This window comes from Drosophila montana, unplaced genomic scaffold (assembly GCF_035044405.1).
Source record: "Drosophila montana isolate Dmon_TW-CO22-7 unplaced genomic scaffold, ASM3504440v1 contig_2127_1, whole genome shotgun sequence".
In the NCBI taxonomy this organism is placed as follows: Eukaryota; Metazoa; Arthropoda; class Insecta; order Diptera; family Drosophilidae; genus Drosophila; species Drosophila montana.
In genome coordinates this window covers 2,186,237-2,206,227 of record NW_026997035.1, presented here as the reverse complement: position 1 = coordinate 2,206,227, position 19,991 = coordinate 2,186,237, and the positions used below count along the sequence as shown (strand labels likewise).

The window sequence follows — 19,991 nt, the reverse complement described above, 5'->3', positions numbered from 1 at the left end:
AAAAATGATAAGAAAAATGAAAAATTCGTTCTGCATGTTCTATATATACCAGGTTTGTTGTATCTAATTCTTATAATCCACGAGTTATGCTTACAAAACCTTCTCTTAAAATCGATAATTATCGATATTATGAAATTGGGAGAACATATCGAACAAATTAATGAAAAACTCGTTTCGCCTATTGTACAAAAGAGTGTGTATATAAATTATATATATATATATAAAGTCTCGAACTATAGAGAACGGACAGGCGGCAGATCATCGCAAAAATATATACTATATGGGTTCGAAGATGCTTCCATCTGTTTGTTGCATTAATTTACACACAAGCAATATACCCCTTTTAGCAATTCCTTATGGTGTAGGGATATATTGTATTATATATTTGTTATGTTTGACTTTAATTTAAGCTACTCTCGATATAAATAACTTCTTGGCATGTAAGTTATCGCCCGATTGAATTGCGATCTGTATCATTTCTTTATGATGAAATAGCTTAACGCACGACTTGTGAAATGGCCTAAGTTAAATAGAGATGAACTAAGAGCACAAAAATATTATATTTCGACTTCGACTTACAACATGAAGCAAGCATTAGAGCAATTTTTCTTTAAAATAAGTTTAAATATTAAGTAAATATACGATGCTGCAGAATATGTTATATGAGAGAATAATATAGCAACGTATTCGTGAGGCGGCCAATGAGAGTCCCTCAGTATGTGCCCATTAAGGTGCTCTCTTGCCATTTGAATAAATAATGCTGTAAATTAAGTAACTGCAACTCAGTGCTCAAAATTCGCATAAAGCACAAATGCACTTGCCACTTCCCCCAGACGAGCATGTACACTAGACCCTGGCGGAGCGGAGGGCGTGGGGCAGGCTTCAGAAGAGAGGGAGTCGTGTGCGGGACATTGGAATGATTTCATTTACTTGCAATCAATGAAATTGCACTGATGCAATTTCGTTGGGCCAAAATAAACAGCAACTGGAATGGGAAATAGCAAAAGTAACAGTTGCAGTAAAAGCAACTTGCAACTTGCAACCGGAGCGTAAGGCTGCAGGAATGCGGGTGCGGAAGTAAATGTTGGGGACTGTCTGTCTATCGCAACAGCTGCAGGGGCGGTTGTGGGAGTGGCACACGTCAGTGTTAGCATCGCGGTCTGTAGCCAGGAATTTCTCATATCGCAGCGAGGACACTTTTGGCTGGCGGCACGTAGACGCCGGCACGCCAGGACGCCAGGGCTGAGACAAGGATGCGCTCACTGTGACTGCTCTGAATGCTGCCTCACGGCTGTCCCGTGCTGTTAGTTCAGGCGCTGCCATTGACATTAAGACCTGGCTTGGGTGCGACAGCCACGCAGAGATATTTGAAAAAAATGTCAGCTAGCTCCGAATCAAAATTGAGCAGAAAACGTAGCCAGGGCAGGTGAGTGTGTCTTAGTGGTGCCAGTGAACCACCAAGTAAGCGCCAATTGTGCACACACAGTCGAACGCCGCCGTCGACGCCGCCGTCGACGCCGCCGCTGCCACTGGATGAGCGCCGAAATGCAACGCCAGAGGATGAGTGCGAGAGCACGTCTCAGGCACGGACGGCTGCCCAAGGGCTGGAGCACTCGGATGTGGCGTCAACAGCGACTGGTCGCACCGTTGTTGGCGAGCGGCAGCCTGCTGAGGCACTGCCAATGCCGCTTATCCTGCTGGCAGCACCTTTGGGGCCGCGTGAAATGAAGGATGCGCAGGTGAATACCGATCCGGTGTACCTGAGTGGAACGAGGGCGGCAAAGCGAACTGCAGTACCCACAGTGTCTGTAGCCGACCCTAAATCTTCCTTAAAACCAACTGGATCTGAAGTGCCGCACAAATTGCCAACTACTGTGCTTTTCAACAAAAGGCATGGCCGCAAGAGTTCAAAGAAGTCCACCAGTTCCGACAATTACGATCAGGACGAGCCGCTAACCACCAAGAAGACTAAGGTATTCAAAAAAAGTACGTTCTAGATTTAAATATCGGGTAAAGTTTCTAACGGTGGAAATTGTTACCAGGAGCGAAAGCTTTGACATGGTATTGACTCCCCCAAAAGACTTTAATAACAATATATATATATTCGTATGTTACACGCATAATAAGCTAATCAATTTTGTTGATATTGCACCATTTTGAGACTTGGGCTCTTAAGCATAACTCGAAGATTTAGAGAGCTAGATACACCAAATTTGGTATTTACCCTCAAGTATGGTAAAAACAGATCAAGAATATTTTACTTTACATTACATTGCTTACATTACATTAAAATTGAAAAATTTTGCTAGGTCCTTTTTTACCTAACTAATATTATACAAACCTGCCATGCAACTAGGACATGCTAAGCCAAATCCGGCTGCAGACGAATCGGATGACTCGATTCTTGGTCCAAAAACCGCTAGCTCTTATATGCGACAATCAAATATAACGGCAACAAGCGATTTCACGGATATACCGCAATCGGAAGAATCGGATAGAGCTCGGACCCCCGAGACCAGCAGCATTAAGTACTCAAGCAGCGGGACGATCATTGTGACCGAAGGCGAGGTGGTGGACCTGGACCCAAACGATTTTCAGCAGCGCAATCTGCCGCCGAACTTAAGGCTGGCCTCCGGCTTGGCCTTCGTAAGTGAGTGGGTGGAGCAGGCTAATCAATCACGACTAATGATACCGCCCTTAAATCCCGCCCATAGATCTATATGGCCATACCGCCGGACGGTGGCTATGGCTGGGTGGTGCTGATCCTAAGCTTTATAGCACAACTGATTGTCGATGGCATCGTCTTCACCATTGGCATATTGCTGCCCCACATGGCCAACGAGTTCAGTGTGAGCAACGGCCAGGTGGTGCTGGTGGGCAGCGTACAAATTGGATGCTATTTTTTTGGCGGCGCCTTCTCCAGCGCGCTGATCAACATCTATGGCTTTCGGCCAGTGGCATTGGGTGGCGTCATCATCTCAGCCCTGGCCATGCTGGCGGCCAGCTTTGGTCCGAGTTTGAGTGCGGTGATCTTCTTTTACAGCATAATTGGTAAGTATCGATTTCGTGCTGCATGGAGTAACCCCCAACTACAAAGGCCGCAGTCGCCGCAGCTGGACCCGGACTGAGCATGATCTGGGTGAGCTCACAGCTCATCATTGGTTTCTATTTCGAGCGGTATCGGCCCATTGCCAGCGGATTCTCTTGTTCGGGTGCCGGCGCTGGCATATTAATTTTTTCCATTACCAACAATATTCTGGTCCAAAACATGGGCTGGCGGAATACCATACGCATTCAGGTAATTCTCTTGTGTCTTTTACTATTTGTGGCGATTGCCTATTTGGAGGTGGCACCATCGCCTGTGGGCGTAGTGCATCAAGCGGATCCCTTGAGCAGCACCAGTTCGAACGAGTATTATGGCAATTTCTATGTGCACAATTTTCTCGGCGATGATCTCTCCGCCAAGAGATCTCACAACGTGATCGAGACTTATGAGCCGCCCAGTAAAAAGCAGGGCAAGCTGCGACGCTGCATCCAATTTTGCTGTCCTTGCTGTCCAAAAACGAAGCTTAAAGAGGAGACGACTGCCTCCGAGCGCTCCGAGCGCAATTATGTAGTGCGACCGGATCCCCTGCAGCGCGATGATCTGTTCTACACGGGACCCATTGACTATGAGGAGCCGCACCACAAGGAGCAGTTCGATGGCAAGGAACTGGAACTGGTTGGCACCCAAACCCATGTGAGTGCGCCACAGCCCAATCATCGGCTCACTGCGAGTCTGTCTGATATATATATATATATTTTTCCCTTTTTTCTTCAGCTGCAAAGAGCTGCCTATGGCCTGCACAATATACACAACTATGACAGTAGCAGCAATTTGTCGGGGACGGGTTCCGGTTCCGATGTGCGGCTGCGTCCCCTCTCACCAAAACACACCTTTGCCACCGCCCCGCAGCCACATCGGCGCAAAAAGCCGCGCAAGCCAAGGAAACGTGGATGGCTCCATACGAAGGTAATGAAGGGCATGAATCGTCTGTTCGATGTACATCTGCTGAAGAGCTTTGAGTTCCGCATCCTATTGGCCTCCGCCTTCTTCTATCCGATGGGCTTCAATATACCCTTTCTCTACTCCAAGATGCGCACCAGCATACCGGCTGAGTATGCCCGGATGATTGGCCCAGCCATCGGTGCTTCCAATTTCGTAACGCGTATCCTGTGCGGATTTATAGCCTACAAGCTGAGGAGCTGGACGAACTATATCTGTGGCGGTGGCATGTTGCTCGGCGGCATCATGGTCTTTATCAGCGCTTTCTTCGGCACCGATTTGATCTGGTTTCAGATGGTCTATGGAATGTGCTATGGCATTGCGCCAGGTGGGTTGATCTGGCCTTGACAAGTCGGTTGCGACCGACTGTGCAGTACTCTGTTTACAACAGCTGGGATGAGTGTGAAAAAAGTGTGAGGCGAAGATCGCTGACTCTTAAACTCTAACCTTTAAACTGGGTGAAAAAAATCAATTTTCCACAGTCTGTCTCCTTTCTTCTCTTTAAATGATCATCGGACAGAAGTTTGATGACCGCCCCTTTTCAGGAAATCGAAAAAAATCTATGTCGAACTCCTGTTTTTTGAGCATTTCTCAGAACTTATATGAGCTAAGGTCGCCAAAATTAATATATAGACTCTTTTATAGCATACAAAGGTGTATTTCACTTTTTGCATAGCTCTCTTGGCATTTCCTTATTGGGCAAAACAAGCAATTGTACGCCATATTCAGGAACATTTAAGCACGATCGGACAATAAGCACCGAAGCTATTTAAGAAAGCGTTTCCCATTAAGTTGGGCCAGGAGAAGAACTTTCGACGCTGGGTTCTGAGTCCCCGCTAGTGGACTCTTACTTGATTTTTCCCGTTAGTGAACAGAGTATTAGAGTTAGTTAACATACTTACCACCTCCCCTTTATTTCCGTACACTTGCAGCTGTCTATGCCACGCTGCGCGCTCTCATCTATGTGCGCTATTTGGGGCTCTCGAAGCTGACGAACGCCTTTGGCATTACCGCTCTGGCCATGGGCCTGGGCGTATTCATTGGCACTACTTTGGGTGGTTTGCTGCTCGACAAAACGGGCGGGTATGTGGTGCCGTTCGCCTTTGCTGGACTGTGCATAATGCTGGCGGGCGGTCTAAAGCTGATTTTGCCGGCGCTCCTAAAATGGCGTCAAAAGCGATATCAAACAAGAGCACTTTGAAAACAGAGCACAGTTTGCGATGCATTGGCTTTATTGGCTGTTGTTGTTGCTGCTGTTGCTTTGTTCGAATTGTTGGTGGTATTTTACAAAATGGTGTTTTTTGCTGTTGCTGCTGTCGTTTTTATTTATTACATAATTTCCATATTTTATGTGTAATTTGCATTTGATTGATTTATTTTACATTCAATTTGCAGCCAAAACTATGCCTCTAGCTGTGCCTTCATAACTGTTATGCTGTGCGTGGCTCTCCAACTGTTTCTGAACTGATATTTAAATATTTTCTAGTTTACATTTTATTCTCTGGGTCTAGCAATGCGCCTCAAACTGCTCTCAAGCATTTTCTTGCACATCAAGGCAATTGCTTCAGCCACACACAAACTGTACATTTCAAAGCTTTATGTGACTCTCAAACTGTTAAACAGTTATATTAAGGTGTGCCTCTCTAACTGTCAAATGTTTGGTCAGTTATATTTGCCAGCTACTGCAGCTCAGTTGCTGTTAAACTATCTACCATTGGCCTTTGCACTTGAGATTGAAATACAGCATATTGCCTAGGTTGTGCCGCATAGACTGTTTGTCAATCAATGTGGCTGTCAAACTATTATTTTGCTATTGAAACTCAAACTGAACTTTTGCCGTTTGACTTGCAAGGCTTGCAAACTGTTGTGTGCACACAAATAGTTTGGTCTTGTTTGTGTGCCTTTCAAGTTTTGGCTCTCAAACTGTTTGTGGTTTGGTTCGGTAGCCATACTGAGCTTCTTGTTAGGTATTATTGAAAACTAGATTTTAATCGACTGCAGTTGTTGTTTTACTTTTATTGCATTCTGTTAGAGTTTAATTAACTTAGTTTACATCTAATGTTAGCTTAATTGCTGTTGCACACACACACACACATATACCTATAGAGTGTGAAGGTGTGTGTGTGATTTTTGTTTTTTCCTTGTTTGGTTACGCAAATGTTCACGCTTTGTTTTTGTTTTGTTTGTTTTTTTTTTTTTTTATTTGGTTTGATTTAGTTAATATACTTAGATATGCGAGCGCGGTTGCATAAATGGCTGTCAAAATAAAATCAAATAGCAAAAAAAAATATATATTAAAATATTTTAAAACTTGTGTTTGATTTTTGGTAAATGAAAATTGAAATTTTAAGCAATAAAATGTATTTAAAATAATAATTATAATTAAAATATTTACTTACCGCTCTCGCATAAGTCGCTTTGCATCTTAAATTTGTACGTCTACTATAAAGATTTTTTTTTGGTTTTACGTTTTTGGTTTTCTATATATATATATATATATATATATATATATATATATATATATATATATATATATATGACACATATGTTGAAAGTTTTGCTTGATTTATACAATAAAATTAGCTTAAGCAACTCAATTAAAAAAACTTAAGACAAATTTTTGGGTTTTTTTTTTGTTGGTTTTTGTATCTTTTTTTCTTTTTTTTAGCCAAATGTGTGTGTTTCCTTATTTGTTTTTAAATCCTTTTTGTTTTAAATATTGTCAGTAGTCTTCGGTTTCATATGCAATTTTCATGATTTTCTTTTATATATATCTCGAAAATGTTACTGTCAGCATTTGCGTGCAATTTTAAAATCAATTTCTTTGTGAATTTCGTATCGTAATCTAAATTTAAATTAAAATCGCTCAGCAGTTGGTTTGGGATTGTTGTCTCTGCCGTCTCTGGTCTCTACGCTGCGGGATTTCTCGTGTCACTCTCTCTACTGTTGTCCACAAAAAGCAATTCTTACGCCTTAAATTAAAATTATATTTATATATGGCCGGTTGCTGCAGCATAGCGCGTTCATGTGTCTGAATCGGACCTGCAGTCATTATTGGAGAAATTAAATGCATATTTGACTACAACAGTCGATATTGAGCAGCTGGGCGGGTGGGTGCCACGGCGGGCGGGTCCACTTACCAATTAAAATAGCTCTGCGGCCCGTGACAGTTGCGCTCGGTGCCGCACCATTTGGACTGCTGCAGCGCCGGGCAGGGTCGCCCTCCGCGCTTGCCATGCTTGATGACTTTGCGATATCGATGCATCTCACCAATGCCACAGCTCTTGCTGCAGGCCGTCCACTCGGACCAGTGGCCGACGCGACAGTCGCGACGCCGTTTCGACGCCGCCAACGAAGCGCGACGTCGTGATGAGCCCGTGCCCGTGCCCGTTCCCCTGCCCGAGACGGCGGCTGAGGCTGAGGCAGTGGCAGTGGCAGTGGCAGAGCCTTTGGCCTTTGCCGGGTAGCTCGTTATGTTGTTATTGGCCGCATCGGTGCGCCGGTAACTGCTGGCAATGCTCTGCATCAGCGCATGCTTATCATTCTTGGGCACCACATTTACCACACCGCCCGGCTGTTGGCTGTTGTTGTAGCTGTGGGTGCGAAACAAAAATGAGAAATTAAATTAATTAATTTCGTAGATATTTATATATATTTATACATACATATTTTTAAAGGAAATAACATATCAATGCAATTTTAGCAATCGAATTATTGACTTTATAAAATAATGTTATTATATATTATATTAAATTAATTTCTATATAAAATAATATAATAATATCAAAAATATTAAGTTTTTTTTATTAGAAAAGAGTTAGTGCATTGTCTTAAAGAACAAATGTAAATATTTTGTAGTGAGAGACAAGCGCTTTAAACTGTTAAGAGACAAAAAGTACAGCGTGTTAACAGAGAGCAGCTACAGACTGCCAACACAAAAGCTACAATCTGTTAAGAGACGAAAACGACAATGTGCTATCAGAGAGCTACTACAGAATGTCAACACAATAGATACAATCTGTTAAGAGACAACAACTAAAGGCTGTTAACAGATAGCAGTTGTCATAAAATTGTTCATATATATGTCTGCTAACAGATAACTTTAACATTGACATACTGTTAACAGATAGCAGACGGTTGACACTTAACAGCTACAGACCTATAACACAACACCTACAGACTGTTAAAAGATAGCAGACTGTTTCTAAATACCATCTGCAATATGCTAATAGACAACAGCTGAAGATTGTTGTTGTTAACAGACCACATCAACATCGACTATGATAGCAGACTGTTGACATATAACAGACGACTAACAGACAACACCTGCAGACTGTTAAAAGGACAGCAGCTACAGACGGTTAACAGACGACATCTACAAGCTTTTAAAAGATAGCAGACAGGTAAAATAGACTTCAAATTGCTAAAAGACAACAATTGCAAAAGACAACAGACCGATTTCAGACAAATGCTAAAGATTGTTGACAGTCAAGATCGACATACTGTGAAAAGATAGCAGACTGTTGATATATAACAGCTGCAGACTGTTAACAGACAACAGAGACAGATCGTTAATAGACATAAGTTAACTAAAATTTGCATTCCACTATTAATAAATAGCTAAATTCAACTTCTAACAGTTAATTTATTGCACAGTTTAAGTTTTTTTCTTAGTTGAAATCCATTTTTAGTTAACCTATTTACGGATTGTGTTTAACTGCTTATGGGGTCATTATAGAGCAGTTGAATGTCAGCATAATAGTATTACGTGCTGTTAACAGTTCTTCCATTTGAGTGCAATGTAAATGTGATTTTGAGCCACTGTACACGGGCACAAATTGCGCATGAAATAACATTTACTTGCTACAGTTTGATGCGCTCGTCTAACGGTAATTGCCGTAAATATGATCAACACAAATTGTTGCTAATAACTGCCGTTCAACACACACACGCACATGTGCACACACTGTATACTGTGTGTGCTTGTTGGGACAAATTTCTTACTTTCGAGAAAAAAAGGAATGTTTGTAATTTCAATTTGGGAAATTTTCTTCATTACTTTACCCACGCAGCCGGCAGTCGGCAGAGCCAGCTGCAGCCTCTGGCGACTGTGTTTTCCACACGCCTTTCCACACATTTTCCTCTCACTTTCGACGCTTTTGAGGCTTTTAAGTCTGTCGACTCGTTTGGACTTTTTAGTCTTGCGCTACACGTTTTCAATATTTTCGCCAATTTACTTGGCCCTGTATTTCCCGTAACCTGGTCCCGCCCCGCTCCCGCTCCCGCTCCCGCTCCCGCTCCTACTCCACGCTACCATTCGCTTGATTTCTTTTTTCATTATTATTTGCGCGATTTTGCACGGCATATACGCGGCATGTGTATGCAAATAAACGAAAAGTGCAGGAAACAAAACACGGAAGTCGGCCAGGAAGGAAGGAAGGAAGGAAACCGACGGCGGCACAGCAAATGTTGCTTCCACCTCTGGCCTGGGCCCGGCCTGCTCTTCCGCGTCGGCCCTATTCCGGGCGAACTGCAAAAGGCAAATTTAAATTGAAATTGTCTACAGCTGACGTGCTGAAATAAGAAAGGCGCTCAGCGAGAAAAACACCTTGCAACAACAGCAGCAGCTAACATGGCGTATGTGTAATCTCTCTGTGATATGTCTGTGTCTCAGAGTCTGTATTAAGGCATACGAAATCCAGCTTGTAACGCTTATATGTTCTGTGTTACTTATGAAAATCATAACAGCAATTGATTTTCAAAAAAATTCCTAATTTAAAGTAAAATTCTTGCCAAAAAATTTGCTTAATGCAATTCGTTATTAAAGTAGTTCAAAAATGTTAAATAATGTTTTATTTTTACGCTCTGTTCGATAAAGCGAACAAGTGAGAATGCTGCAGTCGACTGAAAATAGATGCAAAGTGATTTCAAGATTAAAAATTTGTCCATTTGACAGAGCGTGGCTTCTACCCAAATTAACCTATCATGTTATATGCAAATTTGCTGGACAATTCTTGGCAAAATAAAGAAAAAGAATCTTAGTCTAAATCTGTTACTAAAACACAGTAGTCTCAAACTAAAAGTTTGTACATTTTTTGGTGAATTCTGGAAAGTTTTTACATGTCTGTGGACATTGTCTGTTAACGGTCTTTAACAGCTGTAAGATAACATTATCTTGTATTTAATAGAAGTGTTTTAGCACAGTTTTAACCTATCAATCACATTTTATTTCTTATCGACTGAAGCTAAATAATTACCCTAGAACAAGTTATATGGCCTGTGACAGCTGCAAAAGACTGTCCTATTTAAATAGTTCAGTCCCAAGGGGAATTCTTTTAAGTGTCGCATTGATAAGTTTAGATAAATTTAAAGGTAACACAATTAATATTCAATTTCTTCAGGACTTCAATGAAATCGTCAACAGGTTTGCGCTCACAAAACTTAACAATTTATTCACAGTCACAATATATAGAATATGGATAGAGAAAACATATGGCAGATGCTCATTTGGCTATAAAGATACAGATATTACACACAAATCACACGCACACTTTGTCTAGAGAATAACACAACAACAGACTTCCGGCTGTGTGTAGACAGTGGCTGTGGCCATTGCGGGTCGTGGCGGTCCGTAGGTTTCAACAACAACAGGCGGCGGTGGTCCTGCAGCACCGATTACAATTGGTGGCGCGCCAATAACGAGCGGCGGCGGTGCAAAGCCAATGCCCACGCCAATGGGCGGCGGCCGTGCTCCAATATTGACATCTACATTGACATTGGTGCGTCCGGGTGGCGGCGGACCGGGGCCATAGGGTCCTGGCCGAAAGCCGGGTCCGGGCGGTGGCCGAAAGCCGGGTCCGGGCGGTGGCCGGTGCACTGGTCCGGGTCCAAAACCGCGTCCTGGCGGCGGCATCGCGCTATCCTCGAGTGTAGCTCAGCGCCCGTTGACTGACCGTTGACTGACGGTCGTGAAGTGTTTTATCGGAATGGTCATTCACTTTTTGGAGTTGCCCACGAGTGGCCACAGCTAATTAATTATCAATTACGTTTTGTCAGCGACTGTGATTTTGTTTGGCCGAAGATTAGATAAGGGTGCATAGGAGGAAGCTTACTGTTCACATGCTGATAAGGCAGTTTTGTCATCGATAAGCGATGACTGTGCTTCCCCAGCGTGAGGAATGTGCCCCAAACATACAGAAGCAAGCCAAATAATATTGTGACTCTTATTGCAGTAAGCGTAGTGCGAGTGAGACAGCTAAGTTAAGAGCTGAATTTTAAGTATCGTTTAAAATGCCCCAGCCCTGTAAATTAACATATCTTTTAAACTACTGTGTAAAATTAATGTAAGCGGTTCAAAGGAAGAGAAATATACTAAGAAAATATTTAAATTTGTATGTGTTTCTATAGGCAGACGAAGCTTTGATAGGGTTTCAAGACAATTCAATATTGAATTGTTTGCGAACAGAAAGGATATCAAAGAGATTTTCTCTAAGCAGGAATTTTAGATTCAAGGTATCCAAGCATTAAAAGCTATAATTTTCAAGCAATCACTTTCGCTGTGACATATCTTTATTAACATATCTATGAAATGCGGTAAGACAGTGGAATGTTAGGATTGCAGAATAATCGAATGTTAACGTTTTGATCGACTATTAAAAATTCGATTTTTAAAGTTTATGCAAAAAACCTCCACAGCGATTGATATAAGTGTCAGATCTAGCAATTTCTCTGCTTTTCTATCATAACTTATATTTTTATTTTTTTTATATAACTTATTTTTTATTATTATTTATGTGCTTCATCTCTTCCAATGTTTTACAGCTTCAAGCAGGCCATATGGTATTTACAGACAGCTAATAGCTTTAATTTAGACAGCTTTAATTATGCAGCTTAAGCTCTAGTGCAATATAAGCGAAGTATTGAAATTGCCTAGAACTTAAAAAGCTTTAAAGCACACACTATGCCGCTCTCGTTTTAACACATTGCACTTTCCATTCGAAAGCTTTTTTTTAAGGGATAAAGTGATGAGCCTTAAGTGTTACTTAAAGTTCTAATTAAAGTAAAGCTCTATTAAAAGCTCAGTTTAAAAAGAAGTTTATTTTCTTAGGAAATCCGGCAACAGCATCGTTTCTTCGGCTCCTGCAGTGGTGGTGCAGTCAAATCCATGCTGACTCTGTAGGATTTTCTGCGTGTATCGATGGTGTCGGCAGTTACCTCGCCAACGAGCACCATAGGTTCTGCCAAGGGCGCGGCCTTTATCGGTTGAGTCTCAATGCTGAGCTCCGTTTGGCGTACTGATGGAGCTGTTGCTGCTGCTGTCGGAGTTGCTGCCACGGTCAGCGACTGCACCACCCACTCAGAGCTGTTGTTGGCGGCTGGCGCTTGTTGTGGCAACTCCTTAACTGTGACCAAGGACGCTGTCTGTTGTGGTGGCGCATCCAAATCCGTTAGCCACACAGCCTGCTCGGTGGTTGCAGTTGGTGGTGGTGCAGGTGCAGGTGCAGGCTGCGGCAGTTGAGTCTCACTGCTGAACGCTGTTTGATTTACAGTAGCTGCTGCTGCTGCTGTCACTGCAGTGTCTGCTGCTGCTGCTGCTGCTGTCTGGAGAGGTTGACAGCCGGTTGAGCTGCTGGGCGTGGGTGGTGTCTGCATTGCCAGCGGCTTTGGCTCTACAGTTAATGATGCTGGCTGCTGTGGCGACGGATCCAAATCAGTAATCCACACAAACTGCTCCTGTTCATCGCTGGGCGTTAGATAGGGTGGCGAGGACTTGGGCAGTGGTGGTGGCAAGGACAACTGAGGCTCGGCTTGTTTGTCTTTATGATGATGGTGGTGCTGTTCAGTCTCTGGCTGCTCAGTCTCCGTAATATCCAAGCCATCGCTAACATCGGTTATGGTTAATGTCGTTGCCCCTTGCCCTTGATCATGATGTTGATGGTGGTGATGATGATGATGATGTTTGTGATGATGCTGTTCGTGATGCACGCGCTTCGCTGGCGTTGGCGTCGTCTCAACTGTTGCTATTTCGAAACTTTCTATTACTATGGCGCCATTTATTTCCGTGCTAATTTCTTCAATTGTTGTTGTTGTTCTGCTTTCCATTTTTATTTATTTAATTTTTCGCTCGCGTTCCGCTGCGTTTTCGCTGTGTCGTCTAACTAAAATTTTACAGTCCCCACCCCGTCAATTTATAGTCTAATGTTTATGTCATAGCAAATGTATTTTCATGCCACAAATCCTTACAAATAGTCGCTAGATAACCGATAAGATAGCTGCCAAATGTTTGGGTTTTTTTTGCTTTTAACTTATTTGGCAACTATTTGACTTGGCATTTGGCTGTGCTTGTTGCTGTTGTTGTTGTTGTTGCTGTTGTTGTTGGGGTAACTGCTCTCGAACTTTACCTTCTGGCTGCTGAGCACTGGACTCTACAAATTACATTAATTTTTGATATAACAACTTCCGTTTGTATATGGATCTGGCATCTGGCTTACTGCTATGTTGTGGTTGTTGTTTCTGTTGTCGTCTTCTTTGTGCATTGTTTGCACTCGCTCCAATAATCACAAGTGTGGCTGGCGGCACAGACATTATTTGTACTCGAAATGGTTGTTGTCTTGCTGATGTTTTTGTCTGGACGAAGTTAACTCTACTGTTGGCATTGGCGGGCACTTGCCTTACTTTTATAAGTCGAACAAGCTGCATATCTCACAGACCTGATATGATATTAATAGATAGTTCAGAGCTGTCAATAGGCCTCGGCTCATTTGTTAAATTCAACTATTTAAGTATTGTAATTGATAACGTAATGACGTCATGATATTGGGCTGTTTTAAAGCACAGAGTTCATTGAATGCACTCCAGTTAAGTTTAGGTGTACCTATTATTTATGGCTTATCTTTTGAATTGTTGCATTTGAAGTTATATCTAACTATATGCATTATTTTACTCCTTATCTTGAATACTTTTGGATAAAAATATCTTTCGATTAAGATTCAGTTTAAGTGATTCAGTTTACTCTGAAACTTGTTTTATATGTTTGTGCAAGGTCAATAAAATTTGTAACGTGTTTATTATTAAAATAAAATTCGATTTTAAGCTCATAATTCTTTGTTTATTTCATTAAATATCAGTGGGAGGCAGGCATTGATTGGTTTATTGTATCACAAGATCTTTTTTGTTTAGATCTACACTTTGGGGCTTTTAGATTTATTAGCTTCTCATTCTCCGATTTTTTAGACTGTTAGACTAGTTTGAGCATTAGCTCTGTAGTTTCAGACACTTCACTTTCTTTAGGTTATTTGTTTAAGTAAAGGATTTTCAGATGCAGGTTTTCCGGTTCCAGTTCGACAGCTTTGGTTTAATCAGGTTCTTTAAATTTACATATACCTTTTTAATTTAATTTCTTTCGCTGCAGTTGCATAGTTTAAGGCTCTGCAGGTTCCGAACCCTTAGCTATCCAGCTCGAAGACGAAGCAGCTTAAGTCCAATTCACAAATTTTTACATGCTATAAAATATAACCTTAATAGGGCCAAAGAACAGTCCAACCTAAAACTGATCCAACTTTTAGTATATTTTTTTGTAAAAGAAGTTTTTCTTTAAGCCAATATTTTATATTGGAATAAGTTAGTTCCTCAGTCGCAGGTTCTTTAGTTATGCTCTGGAATTTCTTGCGGGTCTGTAGTTTTTTGTCTTTTGAAGCATTTCTTATACCACTTTTTATGAGCATTTACTGTGGCGTCACTTTGTTTGGGATTTGCTTTTGGCTCTTGCGCTGCAAAATGTGGGATGAATTTCTTATTTGAATATGCATTTCTTAAAGGTCAAAGCTTACTTTTCCGCTGCTGCTGCAACTGCTGCTTGTATTGGCGCTGCTGCAACATTTGCAGCTGCTGCATTTGTTGCAACCGTTGCATCTGCTGTTGCTGTTGCTGCTGCTGCGGCATGTTGCATGCGCTGTTCATGGCAATAAGCGTGGTTGTTGCTGCCAGTGCGAACATATTGCTGAGACCGAGTGAGTGTGTGCATGTGCTTTGCTTTTATAGACGCCGAAAAGGGGCACGCGACGGCATTTTGATAAGATTGCGAGTAATTACACTATCCGAGCAGGTTTTTGGCGCTTGGCATTAGTTGGCATTGCTCTTGGCACTTTTGTCAGCTTGCCAATTGCTGTTGAAGCCAGGCCAGCCCACGCCACGCCCACGCTCTAGCTCACGCCCACGCATCGCCAACGGCACTTTAGCCAGCTGGCACTCGAACACGTACGCGCCTCAAAGCCCTGCCTGCCCCCTGCCTGCCCCCAGTTTTGTTTGCCACCAACTCCTGCCTGCCCATCGTCTGGCTTCGGTTCGGTCTGTTTCTGGGTCTGGGTCTTTGGACTTGTCATTAAATATGCAGGTTACCAGTGCCAATGGTGCCAAAAATCCACTCCAGTTGCACGCTAGGTGGGCGTGGCACTGGATTAGTTTTAGTTTGCGTAACGTATCCTGCACGTTGAGAAGACCCACTGTCCTATGTCGAGCTGGATTTCAGTCTTTAGTTTTCTGGCACATTTGTATACCCTGCAGCCATAGAAAATTGATTGAAGAGGGGTACAATGTTCCTATGAAAATGTATGTAACAGGCTGATGGAGGCCATCTGAGTTGATCTATTGGGTATGAGGTCTCAATTATCGATATATTATCGTTCTTCCTTTTGGATATTATCGATATATTTCTGTTTAACCTCAATCATTAATTATCGACTTTCAGCTTATGCAGGTTAAGTATATCAACTCGAAGTATTACATACAGACATATCAAATGTGATTTAAGGATTTTCGCTTTACACAGATAAAGAATATTTTACTTTTTTTAGACCTTCCCCTATCTTAGCTATCTGAAAGCATTGCATATTTAATAACAATCGGACAATTAACAAAAATGTTATGCAAGAAGGCATTTTTTACACTCTGTGGCTGAGGCCAGACCCTCGCCGGCTACAGGGCATCTTCTAGTCGGTTACTCTCGACGACACGCCTCTGTTTGTTTTCTTCGTCCGCTTTTGCTGTTACTTCTTGCTTTTGGGGAAAGCTTTTTAAAGTTGCAGCATTAGCCCAGCTACGTGCCGCGATCTCTGTCAGTGTCTCAGGCCAAACACAAACGCCCCGCCCCCTCCTCCACAAGCTGTTTGCAGGAGAAGTGTAATGTGCTTTGAAGTGTGCTAGAGAGCTGGTTTTGTTTGTTGTTGCTGCAGCTGGTGCCTGCTTTAAATGTGTTGCAAGTAGTTTTCCACGTCGCAGACAAACAACTGACGCATATGTTAAGTATGGCAAATGGATGTTTAGCTCACATTGACAAGGATACGCAGATAGATAGCCAGAGTCCAATTGCATTAAAGCATGCGTCACCTAGGCACAAAAAATGCACTGCTTAAAATACCTATACATATCTATATACATATATTTCTATATGCAACTAAGCTGTGTCAAAGCTCTTAGAACTCGCTTTTGAGTTGAACTCTTGTTGGCTTGGGGAACTACTAAATTGCGTATACGCCGTGTGTGTGCTTTTATGTTTCTGCCTTGTCATTATATTTTATCGCTCCAGCTAATTTATCATTTGCCTATTTTTAGTTTCTTGTAATTATTGAGCATTCACGACTGTGTGCTTGGCTATATTTAGCTACAGCCACGAAGTAAATATACTATATATGGCTATATTTAGCTACAGCCACGAAGTAAATATACATTTTTATGTCAATTAAAATTAGTTTGAGAAAAGAACAAAATTGCTATTAATTAAGGCTCAGCGCAGTTAGTTACAATGAGACTCATATTTTGGCCTAAGTACTACAAATGTTGATCGGCTTCATTTGGAAAATTTATGAGCACTTTCGAACGGAAAAACTCTGTTTGTTTTTTTTGCTGTTCTTATTAAAGTTTATATGTCTCAAATATAGAGCGAAGACATAAAGTTAGCTCAAAGTTTTCTTTGTAGAAGCTTTTAAACAATTTCATTTAAAAATTAAAAAAAATGGAAATTAACGCACAGACTTTTTGTACTCTACTTACTTGGGATTCATTTTGGCCAGGAGCTGTGAGCGTATGCGCTGCCTCTCATCATTAAACGGTGTCTGCTGCTCCCGTTCCCGCTCCCTTTGACGCTCCCGTTCGATGCTTGCGGAGAGCTCGTTGTTCATCTCCACGTGATTGTGCTCGGCATCCAAGTGGGTTTGCGTCTGGACTGTCTCATATTTGCGATCATCCTCGGCAATGTTGAATACTTCGCTCAGCTCGTACTCCCTTAGCTGCAAAATAGAAAATGGAAGGTTTTCAGACTTAGCAAAGCAAATGTTGAGCACACACACGGGCACATGTGTGTGTGTGTGCAGCATATTAATTTACGCGGATTATGTGCCCGGCATGAGCAAAGCGAATGCTTAGAGCTAAATACAAAACAGGTGCATGAATAGCTGCGTGAGTATGGGCATATGTGTGTGCTGTGTATGCTATGTGTGTGTGTGTGTGAGTTTGAGTACAGGTGCGCCTAACGCGCTGCTAATTTCAATTTGTGGCAAATATTGACACAGACACAGCAGAGAATACCACTATGCGGCAGGTGTGCACATGAGCTAGAGCCGGGGCTGGCTTACGACTAAAAGGTAGCGAGGGGTAGCTCTGGCTATTGGGTCTGCGACAGCGAATAAAAAAACTTTTGTTGGCGCGCTGTCGCGCATTTTAATTTATTTGTTTGGGCTGCTGTCATTTTCTATATAGAGAGCTCCTCGCATTGTTATTTCCACGTTGTTGTTGTTGTTGCTGGCCCTGTTTTTGCCACACTTTGGGCCCGCAGCTTATCGGGGGCTACCTTTTTCGCAAATGCGTCGACAGCGCACGGCTCTAGCCCGCGTGTTGCTTCTGTGGCATTTAAATACACACGCACACGCATACACACACAGACATCCACACATAATCCGCACGGCGCAACAAACACTGTGAAATTCCTTGTGGATTACAAAAACAGACCCAGATCCAAATCCACAGGCAAACAACACAGGCTCAGCTCTCTGCTCTCCACTCACGGTCTCGACTCTCACACATTCCATTCCAATCCGAGATTTCATGCCCTTTTTGGCATGCGGCAAATGGCACACAAAGCATTTCCGGCATTCACTTTAACATTTCAACCAAATTTAAGAATTTAATGCTCAACCAAATCAACACATAATTACACCGAACAGCGGGCGGGCCTGCATAACTAAAGCTCCTGGCCTGGTCCACATGTCTCGGCCATAAAATGAAGCAGACGACCATTTATTCTAAGTAAATAACTTTCCATTTCGTTTGGCCATAAACAAAAGTGGCCAAATATAAGCTAAATAAATGCGACAATGCGCCAATTAGCGCACTTTGAATATCCTTTTTGTGTTCTAGTAACAAGAGTAAGATTTTTCAATAAAAGCTTTTTAATTCTATATATATATATAGTATATATATATGTAAACATATTCTTGATCAGTATCGATAGCCGAGCTGATGTAGCCATTTTCATTTCATATTTCATATACCATAATAAAAATTGGTCAGAAATTAAGTTCTTAAATATAATGCTTGCTTGTTTATCAAGATTTCTCAACATTTACGAGTTGTATAAGGAAAATCTTATTAACATGGGATATCTATATAACAAAGTTCCATATGAAGAATCCGTCGAAAGACGAGTTTTTAAATTGAATAATTTTCTCAGTTTTTTATATTAATTGGACTTCTAATGGCTGCTAGTGCAGGTGTACCCAATGTAAGGGTATACAAAAGAGTAGATATTTTTAGGGCCTTCACACCACCGTCGCCAACCAAATGCCACGCCCCCAACCACAGAAAATAAAACTAGAATTAGTAGTGTCAAAAAGGCGTTACAACAACCACAACAGCAACAAAAACAACAACAACAGCTCGGGCAGGCAGGGCAACACCAAGAACAGAAGACGGCCAACTGGCGCTGAAGCTGGCCAACAAATAAAGAATAATGACCACACGTACAGTGTAAGTGCCACGCCCACACCTAAAGCAACAGCCCCCAAGTAAACTATGCAAACGTAGTCGAAACATCTGCCAACAGAGCTGGGCGTAAATTTTATGTGAGAGACGCACATAAAAGCAATTTTGATGAGCGGCAACGACTACAGCCCATGGCTAGTGGATGAGGGGTGGGTAGGGGGTAGGCAGGGGTACGAGTTGCGGGTGGAACTGGCCGTAAGGTTCTGTGTACAACAATGTTCTATGCATTGTGAGCGTAAGTGCCGCACTTTCTGAACAACGTCCAGCAATATAATTACAATGCCTGAATAGCCGCTGTTTGTGTGTGAATGTGCGTGTGTGTGTTTGTGTGTTTGTGTGTGTGCGTGGGCGGTTTAAGTGACTGTTGCTGCCGCTGCTTCTTCTTTTCTGTTAAGACCATGGCAAATTTTGCATTAGCATTGTGCTGAAATGGTGCACGTTCACGATTTGTGGCAACTAATGGATTGGCGCTTATTAAGGCCAAATGCAATGGCGCCCATGGAAATACGTTCTCTGATGTGGCCTCTACTGTGTGGGCTAAGATAACGTAATGGCGATTTAGAAATAATTTATTGAATACAAGTGTACCTTTAATTGAGGAGCCCTCGGCTCGCCGGGGGAATTTATTTAATCTTTGAGCGAAACATTAAAATGGTTATTTATTATGAAATTGATTGGTGGCTAGGAAAACTATGTGAGCTCCTTAGGGAATAAGTCGAGTTTAGTGGCTGAGTGAAAGATTGTAGTTTCTAAGGCATATTCCAGAGGGTGCGGCTTGTCTATAAGCATTACAAATATTTGTTCAATATATGTCAGAAATCATTAGGTTTCAATTCGAGTCCTTTCTCATTGCATATTCAATTAAAAATTCCGTTTCGTTAAAATTCAATATCCATTCCCAAACTTGTGCCCT

The 19,991-nt window shown here is 42.0% G+C and overlaps 4 protein-coding genes across 4 annotated transcripts in view; 1 reads left to right on the top strand and 3 right to left on the bottom strand.

Moving 5' to 3' along the window:
• The first annotated feature begins 1,376 nt into the window (after positions 1-1,376).
• On the top strand, positions 1,377-5,402 carry Targ (Tarag). Its single transcript, XM_064680635.1, has 7 exons — positions 1,377-1,426; positions 1,487-1,986; positions 2,357-2,646; positions 2,715-3,051; positions 3,105-3,739; positions 3,821-4,373; positions 4,978-5,402. The coding sequence occupies exons 1-7, from the start codon at positions 1,377-1,379 to the stop codon at positions 5,244-5,246; spliced, it is 2,634 nt and encodes an 877-aa protein (XP_064536705.1). The 3' UTR covers positions 5,247-5,402.
• Positions 5,403-6,635: 1,233 nt separating this feature from the next.
• The window catches only part of mspo (M-spondin), a 66,324-nt gene continuing 52,968 nt past the window's right edge, over positions 6,636-19,991 (bottom strand). Inside the window, exons 4-6 of the mRNA XM_064680550.1 lie at positions 17,093-17,328; positions 7,186-7,638; positions 6,636-7,087 (exon numbers count right to left, since the gene is read on the bottom strand). Coding sequence (XP_064536620.1) covers positions 7,069-7,087; positions 7,186-7,638; positions 17,093-17,328 — 708 coding nt within the window. The 3' untranslated portion in view covers positions 6,636-7,068. The remainder of the gene's footprint in view (positions 7,088-7,185; positions 7,639-17,092; positions 17,329-19,991) is intronic.
• On the bottom strand, positions 11,832-13,969 carry LOC135427072 (nuclear receptor subfamily 4 group A member 3). The gene is made up of 2 exons (XM_064680500.1): positions 13,537-13,969; positions 11,832-13,470 (listed from the first exon to the last, which is right to left on the bottom strand). The coding sequence occupies exon 2, from the start codon at positions 13,145-13,147 to the stop codon at positions 12,149-12,151; it is 999 nt and encodes a 332-aa protein (XP_064536570.1). The 5' UTR covers positions 13,148-13,470; positions 13,537-13,969; the 3' UTR covers positions 11,832-12,148.
• LOC135427142 (putative GATA zinc finger domain-containing protein 25) lies at positions 14,604-15,313 on the bottom strand. The gene is made up of 2 exons (XM_064680562.1): positions 14,875-15,313; positions 14,604-14,814 (listed from the first exon to the last, which is right to left on the bottom strand). The coding sequence occupies exons 1-2, from the start codon at positions 15,038-15,040 to the stop codon at positions 14,690-14,692; spliced, it is 291 nt and encodes a 96-aa protein (XP_064536632.1). The 5' UTR covers positions 15,041-15,313; the 3' UTR covers positions 14,604-14,689.

Bases quoted from the DNA above. Each gene is read 5' to 3' on its own strand.
- Targ (XM_064680635.1), top strand. From the start codon at position 1,377: ATGTCAGCTAGCTCCGAATCAAAATTGAGCAGAAAACGTAGCCAGGGC. The intron at 1,987-2,356 runs GTACGTTCTAGA...CCATGCAACTAG, and splicing joins GACTAAGGTATTCAAAAAAA to GACATGCTAAGCCAAATCCG. The intron at 4,374-4,977 runs GTGGGTTGATCT...GTACACTTGCAG, and splicing joins GTGCTATGGCATTGCGCCAG to CTGTCTATGCCACGCTGCGC.
- LOC135427072 (XM_064680500.1), bottom strand. From the start codon at position 13,147: ATGGAAAGCAGAACAACAACAACAATTGAAGAAATTAGCACGGAAATA.
- LOC135427142 (XM_064680562.1), bottom strand. From the start codon at position 15,040: ATGTTCGCACTGGCAGCAACAACCACGCTTATTGCCATGAACAGCGCA. The intron at 14,815-14,874 runs GTAAGCTTTGAC...CACATTTTGCAG, and splicing joins GTTGCAGCAGCAGCGGAAAA to CGCAAGAGCCAAAAGCAAAT.